General features: G+C 38.7%; 2 protein-coding genes across 3 annotated transcripts; both read right to left on the reverse strand.

Annotated features, from left to right (window-relative positions):
* Positions 1–1,343: 1,343 nt before the first annotated feature.
* Positions 1,344–5,087, reverse strand: LOC119478732 (SHC-transforming protein 1-like). Its single transcript, XM_037753666.1, has 5 exons — positions 5,056–5,087; positions 4,425–4,534; positions 3,012–3,102; positions 2,751–2,898; positions 1,344–2,641 (listed from the first exon to the last, which is right to left on the reverse strand). Exons 1-5 carry the CDS (start codon positions 5,085–5,087, stop codon positions 2,513–2,515), a joined length of 510 nt encoding a protein of 169 aa, XP_037609594.1. The 3' UTR covers positions 1,344–2,512.
* Positions 5,088–6,019: 932 nt separating this feature from the next.
* Positions 6,020–9,754, reverse strand: LOC119503908 (hepatic lectin-like). Of its 2 annotated transcripts, XM_037795953.1 has the most exons (3): positions 9,598–9,754; positions 9,231–9,347; positions 6,020–6,934 (listed from the first exon to the last, which is right to left on the reverse strand). In XM_037795953.1, the coding sequence occupies exons 2-3, from the start codon at positions 9,263–9,265 to the stop codon at positions 6,103–6,105; spliced, it is 867 nt and encodes a 288-aa protein (XP_037651881.1). In that variant the 5' UTR covers positions 9,266–9,347; positions 9,598–9,754; the 3' UTR covers positions 6,020–6,102. The 2 variants fall into 2 exon arrangements, with proteins under 2 accessions (XP_037651881.1, XP_037651873.1); XM_037795945.1 differs by lacking the exon at positions 9,598–9,754 and having other exon boundaries at positions 9,231–9,483.
* Positions 9,755–10,393: the final 639 nt, after the last annotated feature.

Below are 10,393 nucleotides of genomic sequence, written 5' to 3' on the forward strand. Positions count from 1 at the left end.
ACATTACACCTGTATGTCCCAGCTACACATGTAAATAAAACTTAAACACAATAAAAAGTTGATTCAGTCTTGTGAAGGGCTCATTGCATGGGTTCATTAATAGGGAGGAGAAAGAGAGGGAAAAAACTATAGTTATATTTTGAGGAACTCATCATGTGTAAACCTACATAAGAAAGTATAGGTCCACCTTGACTTAGTAGTCCATTGTATCATATTTGTCTTTATGTTAGTCATCTATGTTTACCTCTCATCTGCTCTTTCCTTCACTTCCTTTTAATTCCCCCTCCCCTTTTTCCTTTTTTCTTCTTTTTTTCCCCTCTCTTTCTCCTCCCTATTAATGATGTGTCATTTCCTTGTTTTTCCACCAATAGGCTTGCTCATTGATGGAGAACCACCCTCCCACTCTACTGATTAGTATGACACAATACAGGTGTGCAAGCTACTGCTGAATGCTCACAGTGACCCTGATGAAGACCTATGTTGGTCGCAACGTGTTGGTCATTTTAAACTATTATTTCCATGTAAAATAAAGGCATTTTTCATTTTGTTCAAACACTACAGTGTGCCTTGGATTATTTTTGAGGGAGACTTGAATTTTGTACCTTTTTCCACCCATGCAATGAGCCCTTCACAAGACTGAATGAGCCCAATACACCTGAAGGATCCAAAGAACACCTGTATGTGATTACCACAGAGACCCAGCAGCGCTTCTACTCCATTGTCTACAGTAAAAAGTTTATTTGTGAATATAATTTATATGATCTATTAGTAATCTCACTAATGTGCAGTTTGCTTGCTGAAATAATCATGAAATTAGGAGGACAAACTGCACTTATAACTTCCCTAGAGCCAGCACTCTCAAACAGTTCTGTACTTTTTGTACTGTAAGATAAAGCAGCCATTCAGCACGTTACTGGAAGTGGAAAATGTAACATCTTCAGTTAATGTCTTCACTGGCCTTGTGTTTATTTTTATTTCATCAGTAGAAATTAAATCCAAATATTCAATAGCTACATATCACATGAAATGTTTGAAAGTTTTGTGTTTATGTTTACAGAGAAAGAAAACAAGGAAGAAATTCAACTGTTTTCTATATGAAAGCCACTTTGTTAGATTTGTGTCTCTGGTAACTGACAGCAGTGTATTGTGATATCTTAACCGGTAGTTACAGTAAAATTGTTTTGTGAGTATTTTCTCAATTTAATAATGATTTTCACCAGGTGGTAAAGTGAAGTGAAGAATGGTTAAAAGGTGTCTCAAAGCAAGTTAGGCGTCAGAAGAAATAAAGTTGTGTTTTTTGTGGTTGAAAGATTAACAAGAAAGAAATAACAGACAAAGTCCAGTCCGGTAATCCATTCTGTAAAAGAACTGAAGATGTATTTGATTACACTTCATGGTGAACAAAAACATTACTATTTGCATATTTGCCATCTTATCTGAGACTAAACTGCAAATCTGTTTCTGTAGATCCTGGTTACAAAGAGCATTTTAATCCATATTCAGAATGTAACAAATAAATGGGATTGAAAAGTCAAGCATGGGAAATGGGGACGCAAAGAAATAACAAATCAAAAACAAATGAACACAAGACAAATTTAGCATGTCAAGAAAAGATTCTGAAAGTCTGCCAACGTTCTGGTTATTTCCTCCTGACACCAGTGATTGTGCTTAGACTTTGAGTAAACACCAGCAAACTCAGCCTGAGAGAGAGAGAGAGAGAGAGAGAAAGAGAGAGAGAGAGAGAGAGAGAGAGAGAGAGAGAGAGAGAGAGAGAGAGAGAGAGAGGATGTTCTGCTGGCCAGCGGCTGTTCTCAGCACAGGGCGAGGCACAGTGTGCACAAGAGTTAGAATTTACTGCACATACAGTTTATACCGTAATATATGAAGTCATGTCTCACATGTTGACAGGACTTGGTTGATTTAACATTTTAAAGCAGCTAAAAGTGCTGAACGGTTTAAAGTTTTTTGCTTGGGCACATTGTGCCTCAACTCCAAAACCACTGAGAACCGCTGCTGAAGGCTAATGCATCCCAGGGCGTCAAATAACGAGGCTTTTGTTACAGCCATCGGCGCTCGATACCGTCGTACAAGGCACCCCTTAGCGCCAGCTTGAAACACACTGGTGTTCCATTCACTACAATGACGTAGTTTAAAGAGCAAAAAGAGACACACCGGACGGCTGGAAAAGGGAGGTGGATGGGTCCAACAAACACAGGGCTATCATCCAGGAGACCGCTGTTCGTGTCCCATAGGTCACGTTTTTTCACTGTACGAACGTAGTAGTTTTAAGCTCAACCACGTATTTCGTTCCTAAACCTACCACCCTACCCTTCCTACTATAGCGGCTTTGTTGCCTAATCCTAAAGTGACGCCAAGGATTAACTATAGTGGTTTTGATGCCAAAAATAAAGCGACGGCAAGGAGTGTAACGCCATGGAGCGTGACAATGCGGCGGTATGTGATGAGTTGGGATGAAAACGTGTTGAATGTATGCATGCTGTGACTGTGTGTGCTAGTGTCTTTGTAGGATTGGCTGGTTCAGACACAGCTCACTGCTGCCAGAGACGATGGGCATCTGGTTGTCCATGTGGAAACGCACCAGGTGACCGACGCTCAGAAACACCTGATCACGGGTCCGCACCTGGTCACACAAAAACACAAACAACAAGGTCAAACATTAAGGCCAGCTGCCATTCGCCCTCTCCTCATGCTTTGTGTATTTGAAATCCAACACCACAACTCCCCTCTACCTGTCCATTTGGATCCACCAGCAGCAGGTGGCGCACGGTGGCTCCCTCCATCCCACTGAGTACGTACTGACCAGAGGCAGAGCTGCTCTCTCTGACCAGGAAATCCCCACTACAGGTGAGAAGTGACTCCGCCTGCTCCCTTCCTAACCTGGGATGAAGGACACAAAGTTACTGAGAAAGGAAGAGGGAGATATACATTAGCAGACAGACACATTAAAGTTGGTAATTCACTGGTAGTAAAGGTAGAGGGATGTTGCCTACCTGCCGTGGAACCAGCCTTCCTCCTGGATCAGGTCCTGGATCCGTGTATCAGAGAGACACCGTTCAGCACTGACCTCAGATACCACTGAGTCTGATGGAGATACAGCAGAGGAAGAATATAACACTACACAAGCGTGGGTTGCTACAACAAGCGTTAACTTTAAAACATGATAATATCATGGTTTATTTTCTGTTGCACCAAATCTATAAACTTAGTTTGAAATAAATAGGATTAATTCTAGACCTTTCTTAAAATCTAATCTTACTCCAAAAGTACTTTCAAATCAGCTCCAGGTTGTGAATCTCCAATTTACAGTAAACGCTGTTTGTGGTTAACTTTAAACTGACAGTTGAGGTGTTTTAATGGAGACAAATGGTAGATCCCTCTGAGACTTGCAGGATCATGACTTGTAGCAGGCTTGGTTTTAGAGCTAGAGTGAAGATACTGGTATCATATGAAACTAGAAAACCTAAGGAATCTATTGGTTACAGACATGCCCACTTTATGAAAATCACATGTAGTTTTTTGCATGCATTATAAATATATTATTTTCGCCTATTCTAAAATGGTGTATTTGAATATTTCTGCATACTGGGGTCCCTAAACAGTCTTGGAATTACATACATTGGGTATCACTATAAAGCTGAGACTCTTGTGGATCCAATGAGCCCAACTGTATTCATGTGTGATGATGTTAGTCCCTATTTCATAAAGTCAGACTATTTTTTTAAACTTGACCTTGCTGTATAAAATGACCTGTGGTGACCTTTAGGAGAATCACAGCCTCATGAAACTTTACAACCCCAAACTATAGACCTAAAGCATTCAGAGGATGGATGGCTTTCCTTGTCAGATTGACAATAAGGGGGTTTATGAGCAGTTAACACAACAGAAGTGCTCGCCATCCGATCGCCGAAAAATGCAGTTCTTGCAGAAATCCTTCCATCCATCCATATCCATCCGTATTTGGAGGGATTATTGATCATTTTTATTAATTTATTGATTGGAAAAAAATGGTTAAATTTAGCATCAAATCTGTGTAACAAATGGTATCAACCCAAAATTCCTGAAACAACTTATGAGACATAATAGAGCATGGGAATGGCCATCATACACTTTCACAATTTATATTTTTTATATATTACTGCTGACCTGCTATTTCCCCCTAAAGATCCCCTACACCCTCACACTTGCACTTTGACTTTGCTTTGAACCATTTAACTGAGTTTTACTTCATCGGGTTTTAATTTAAATTATGAAGCACAGATGGAATTGAATTAAAACCTGGTTTAATAATTTTAAACAAAGTTTACCTGAACTATAATTGATCCTAATCTTAGTTTAAACTACACTTTCTCACACACAGAGAAACACAATATAGTTACACATTGCAGTGTGTTGATGAGTTTTACCTGCAGGTGGAGCTGCAGTTTCTTCTGTGATGGAGCAGTTCTCATACAGTGAAACAGGCTGAAACGAACAGACCTGCAACAGCACGAGATGAGTCACACACACAAGATCTCTGTGTGTGTGTGTGTGTGCGTGTGCGTGTGCGTGTGCGTGTGTGTGTGTGTGTGTGTGTGTGTGTGTGTGTGTGTGTGTGTGTGTGTGTGTGTGTGTGAGTGTGTGTGCGTGTGTGTGTGTGTGTTCGGGGGCAGTGATGGCTTAAAAGTTAGAGACGTGTGCTCATGACCGGAAAGTCGCTGACTTAATTCCAAGACCAGCACAATAATTCTGGGAAGTTATTACCAACAACTGAGGTGTCCTTGAAGACGACCCTTCAAGCTCAACTGCTTCAGCTCAGAGGCCCACAGAAAAAAATAGATGATTCATTTCTTTGAAAATGTAAAATTATTTGGGGTGTCATGAGAAAGAAAAAACAGCTTAAGCTACTTCAAATGACGCAGTGCTCTACTGAAATATAATGCTACACATATGAAACCATTGTAATATTTACAACTGTACTCACTGTGGATTAAATAAAGAGTGGGTTATAATACAATTTATTGTATATGCACACGTCAAAGAACTCACTCCAGTCACTTCATGTCACAAGAAGAAGAAGAAGGCGGCATTGCCCTAATGGTATTAGCTCATACTGACTACAACTTTTGACCACAAAAATTATCAGCACATGTTTGCACAGCACAAGTTTCTCAGTTGCTATCATTACATAATACAATGCATCAGGCCTTTTCAATTACGTTTTTAGAAGGGCCAGATTTAAAAAAAAAAAAAAAAAAAGTAAAGTGCCAAGGGGCGGGGCATTTACATTTCCTGTCTGATCTGCAAAGTTAGGAATTATAATGTGAAAACAATACAGCTTTTTATCTTAGTAGATTGTTGTTTAAATAAACATAATGTTGCATTTAACATCTTTATTATTCAGTTCCACTCTCCTAAATTCCCTCTGCTTAAGCAGCATGGGTCAAACTTTTTAACATAAGTATTTCTGTGCATAACAAGACATAACTAATGAAATGAATACTAATAAAATGATGATCTTCTAATAATCAAAAATGTAAACACCCAGAAACTTAGAATGTTAGCAGGTTATTTAAATAAAAACACAAAGATATTGCTTTTCAACAGTCCATAACAGCATTAGTAGCGTGAGTTCATGAACGGAAATAAACTCTCTTATTGGAAGAAATTATTATTATTACTTTTTTCATATTGGTCGACGGGGATTGAGGTCGTTAAAGGGTCTGATTCGACCCACGGGCCGCCAATTGAACATATTTTCATTATTGATTAATCTGCCAATTTCTTGATTGATTGATAATCATTTTGGTCAAATACTGAAAAATACTTTCCCAATTCCCAAAGCCCAAAATGACATTTTCAAAATGTTTGCTTTTGTTCAACTAAGGACAAAATCCAAAGCTATTCTACTATCTGCATATAGATTATACATTATCTGTCTATAAGACAAAAAAACATCAAATGTCCACATTTGAGAAGCATGCAAAAAATAAATTCTGAAGTAAACACCAGTGAATTCAGCTTGAGAGAGAGAGTGACATATTGCTTTATCTTCCACATCTTAACCAACAACATGCAGCTACATCACAGGTCTGTAAGTCAGGACTAAGTGAAAGCCATGGTCTCACAAATGAAGTTCCTGCTGCCAACACAAACAATGTCATCCCAGGTGTATAACCAATTTGCCTGTCCTCTGTGCTTCGGCGGGACAATGGCAACACAGTCCTGTCCTTCCTGGACTTTGTCCCAGGCGGGAATGGCGTTGTTTGGCTCCTGGGGCATCCAGTAAAAGACATCTTTGTCGATGCTTCGGCCATCAACCCACTGGTACTTGCCCTCCTGCACAATGTCCTGCAACCCGATCCACGCTGAATGGAAGCTTACATTAGGGTGCTGCTGGTGGAAGTCAAAAGTCAAGTTGGTAAGGAATTCCTGGTCTTCGGCATTCAAAACAACAGCCATGTCAGCACCCATTGCAATACACTTGCTGCGAGCTCTTTCCCAATTAAATGTTTCCGGGGACAAAAAGAAGCAACGTGAATCGTGCACGACCCAGCCAGGCTCGCAGCGTGCACACTGCAGTGTGGTCTCGTTGCAGAATTTCCAGACGAAGGCCATTTTGTCGGTGGACAGGATTGAAAGCTGGTGTTGATTTTCTGCTTGCAGCTGATTGTTTTGAATTTTCAGCAGCGTGGTGGTCTCTTCCATAAGCTGTGATTCCGCTGTCAGTCTTTGCAGGTCATATATCTGAGCAATGTAGACAGCGGTCAGACTACAAAAAAGCACCACCAAAATCCCAATCAAAACAGCTTGCCAGTTAGATCGCAGTCTCTTCAGCCAGCTGTTTTGCATCTGTCTTCTGTCTGATTCCTCTTCATCCGTGGAAATTATTACTGATGAAAGTGCTGATTTGTAATCAGAACTTTCACCTTCTTGTCTAAGAGAAAAAAAAGAAAAGAAATCAAGATATGTTACTGTAAACAAGAGGTTCTAAAACCACACTCTCAGGTAAATAGCATACCACATTTCAATTACAGATTGGTCTTTATGAATTCAAATGTAATAGTAGTAACGTTCTCAAAATCCACATTAGTCTAGTTTATTTGAGAATGGACAGTGCAAATTAATAAATACACATGGGATAAAAAAATGCCAGAATTAGCCAAATGGCACATTTTTAATGTGTCCCTGGCCAAGGTGTTACAGAAGGCATCCTAATGTACATCAAAACAAAAACAGGGCATGCAATTTAAAGGTCTTCCTAAAATACACCAGAACAAAAACATAAAACAGGACATGCAGTTTAAAAGTCCTCCTAAAATACATCACAACAAAAACAAAATCAGGACATGCAGTTTAAATGATGGAAAAGGACGCACAGTTGTTAAAAGCAGTAGAAACAATAGTGGCATTTACACATATAAAACAACATTGCTGACAAGTAGGACATATAGATAGAAGCAGCAAAAAGAGAGTTTAGTGCTGACATATGTACAGTATGTATTAATCATCCCTTGTTTTATGGATACATATCATTTATCATCCATGTATCATCATCCATATCACACATCATAATCATTGTCAGCTTCATAATCAGCTACTAGTGCCACATGTGACACCATTCCTCACCTGCAGAACTGATGGGACTTAAAGGTCCCATATCGTGCTCATTTTCAGGATCATTCTTGTATTTTGTGTTTCTACTAGAACATGTTTACATGCTGTCATGTTAAAAAAAAACTTTATTTTCCTCATACTGTCGGCCTGAATATGCCTGTATTTACCCTCTGTCTTAAACGCTCTGTTTCAGCCCATTTCGACGGAATTGCGACGCAATTGCAACAGAATTGCGTTGCTAGGCAACAGCTTGGGTCCATATGTACTTCCTGTCAGCTGATGTCATTCACATACACTGCAACCAGGAATAAAGTGGAACACATTTATAATGTTTATGTTTAAATCTGTGTAAAGGGTCTAAATATAGTATATTTGTGACATCACAAATGTACAGAAATCCTGACAGCTTGAGTTTCTGAATACGGGCTGTGTGTATTTCTCTGTATATTGAGCGTTTCGATACTTTCACAGTATTTATATAGGACTTCAGCCTGCTTTATAATAAAAAAACGTGAAAATCTCACTTTTTTTATAATATGGGACCTTTAAAGTGTTAATCTCGAAGATTTTCATTTAAATAAATGTCTGTTAAGTCATTATCCATCGCCGAACAAGGTAACACAATAATGACTGAGTCTGTGGCCCACTGATGAAAGTATTGCAATATTTATAGATTTGTAGTATTACATACTTGGTGTCTGTGGTGACATTCCCAGAAACAAAAATGCTGTATTACAGTTTTTCTCAATTGTATACAGCTTCAAGTTTTCAGATTTGTGCGTATAGTTTGTGTGTATACAATGGAGAAAAACTGTAATACAACATTCCTTTTCCAGGAATGTCACCACCATAGATATAAAACAGTTTTACAACTGTTTCAACTGTTTTATATCAATGGTCATCTATGGTCATCTATGGTCATCTATGGTCACCACAGACAGACACCCAGTTCATATTACTGCATTCTAGAAATATTGAAATTGAAAATTCACTTTTTTAATAGTCCTGTATCTCAGCTGTTACCCTGCACTATATTCAGTTTTAACAGTTTTCTTCATCTCCTTGTATTTTTATATCTGGTACATTTTTTTTTACTTTGTACTACTAACTTTTTTACTGCCTTTTTACTAACATGTTTTGCACTATGGAGCTGTGATGCTGGAAACTTGAATTTCCCTCAGGATCAATAAAGTTTCTGTCTATCTATCTATCTATCTATCTATCTATCTATCTATCTATCTATCTATACTTTCACCAGTGGGCCATATAGACTCAATCACCATTGTGTTATGTCCTCCAGCAACAGATAGGGACTTAACTGACATTTATTTAAATATAAATCTTTACATTTGCCTATTATATTGGTTCATAAGTCACCAGACATATCATGCTCTTTCATGGATAAAAAGTACATTTCCATTCCTTAAAATGATCACATATATCCCATGGATTAGACTGCATTATGTGAGGGATAATGTGCAGCTTTGTTGTGAAAGAAAGCCCCACAGGACGATGCTGCAGAGAGCTTCCCTCTCAATATGATCCCCCAGTACTTCCACAGAGACCAGCTTGTCCTATGCGTTATTAAATCACAGAATAATAACAGGTTTCATTACCTCAGGTCCAGTTGAACATCCTCAACACCAGTCATGTCTTCTCTGTTTCAGCAGCTTTCAGCAGGATTTCCTGGTTGTGGTTTTTACACCAGTATTTGCAACAGTTCAACCAAGAAACTACCAAATGTTTGGAAATAAAAAAAACTTGACTTTTTATGTTGATTTGATTTTCGCCACAAGGTTGCCATAGCAACTTTATATATGCGCTGGAGACAGCGGAGCGATGGTAACGATGGTAACGTTACGAGAGATGTGGCGTTCAAGGTTCACTTTATCATTAAATTAAAATTACTTTTGATACTTTTTAGTGTAATATGTACTTTAATTTAAGTGTCATTTGGTGTGCCTGTGTCTTCAAAAGTCTTACCAGAGAGGCTCTTTGTCTTTGGTCACATCTCACACCAGAATATAATAAAAACAACAACTATTAAATCAGTCAGATCTTCCTCTTCCTTGTGCAGCACATTACATTGAGCACATTGAACTCCTCATGAAACAGTGACGACATTTCAGACTCCTTCAAAATAAGACAACACATTACACCTGTATGTCCCAGCTACACATGTAAATAAAACTTAAACACAATAAAAAGTTGATTCAGTCTTGTGAAGGGCTCATTGCATGGGTTCATTAATAGGGAGGAGAAAGAGAGGGAAAAAACTATAGTTATATTTTGAGGAACTCATCATGTGTAAACCTACATAAGAAAGTATAGGTCCACCTTGACTTAGTAGTCCATTGTATCATATTTGTCTTTATGTTAGTCATCTATGTTTACCTCTCATCTGCTCTTTCCTTCACTTCCTTTTAATTCCCCCTCCCCTTTTTCCTTTTTTCTTCTTTTTTTCCCCTCTCTTTCTCCTCCCTATTAATGATGTGTCATTTCCTTGTTTTTCCACCAATAGGCTTGCTCATTGATGGAGAACCACCCTCCCACTCTACTGATTAGTATGACACAATACAGGTGTGCAAGCTACTGCTGAATGCTCACAGTGACCCTGATGAAGACCTATGTTGGTCGCAACGTGTTGGTCATTTTAAACTATTATTTCCATGTAAAATAAAGGCATTTTTCATTTTGTTCAAACACTACAGTGTGCCTTGGATTATTTTTGAGGGAGACTTGCATTTTGTACCTTTTTCCACCCATGCAATGAGCCCTT

The sequence above is a fragment of the Sebastes umbrosus genome, chromosome 2 (assembly GCF_015220745.1).
Source record: "Sebastes umbrosus isolate fSebUmb1 chromosome 2, fSebUmb1.pri, whole genome shotgun sequence".
NCBI classification, from domain to species: domain Eukaryota; kingdom Metazoa; phylum Chordata; class Actinopteri; order Perciformes; family Sebastidae; genus Sebastes; species Sebastes umbrosus.

What these genes read in the sequence shown, in the direction of transcription:
- LOC119503908 (XM_037795953.1), bottom strand. Translation starts at nt 9,265, where the DNA reads ATGACTGGTGTTGAGGATGTTCAACTGGACCTGAG. An exon ending in GATGTTCAACTGGACCTGAG is followed by an intron (nt 6,935 to 9,230) that starts GTAATGAAACCT and finishes TTTTTCTCTTAG; the next exon opens with ACAAGAAGGTGAAAGTTCTG.
- LOC119478732 (XM_037753666.1), bottom strand. Translation starts at nt 5,087, where the DNA reads ATGCCGCCTTCTTCTTCTTCTTGTGACATGAA. An exon ending in TCTTCTTCTTGTGACATGAA is followed by an intron (nt 4,535 to 5,055) that starts GTGACTGGAGTG and finishes ACACACACACAG; the next exon opens with AGATCTTGTGTGTGTGACTC. An exon ending in GAAGGCTGGTTCCACGGCAG is followed by an intron (nt 2,899 to 3,011) that starts GTAGGCAACATC and finishes CCTTCATCCCAG; the next exon opens with GTTAGGAAGGGAGCAGGCGG.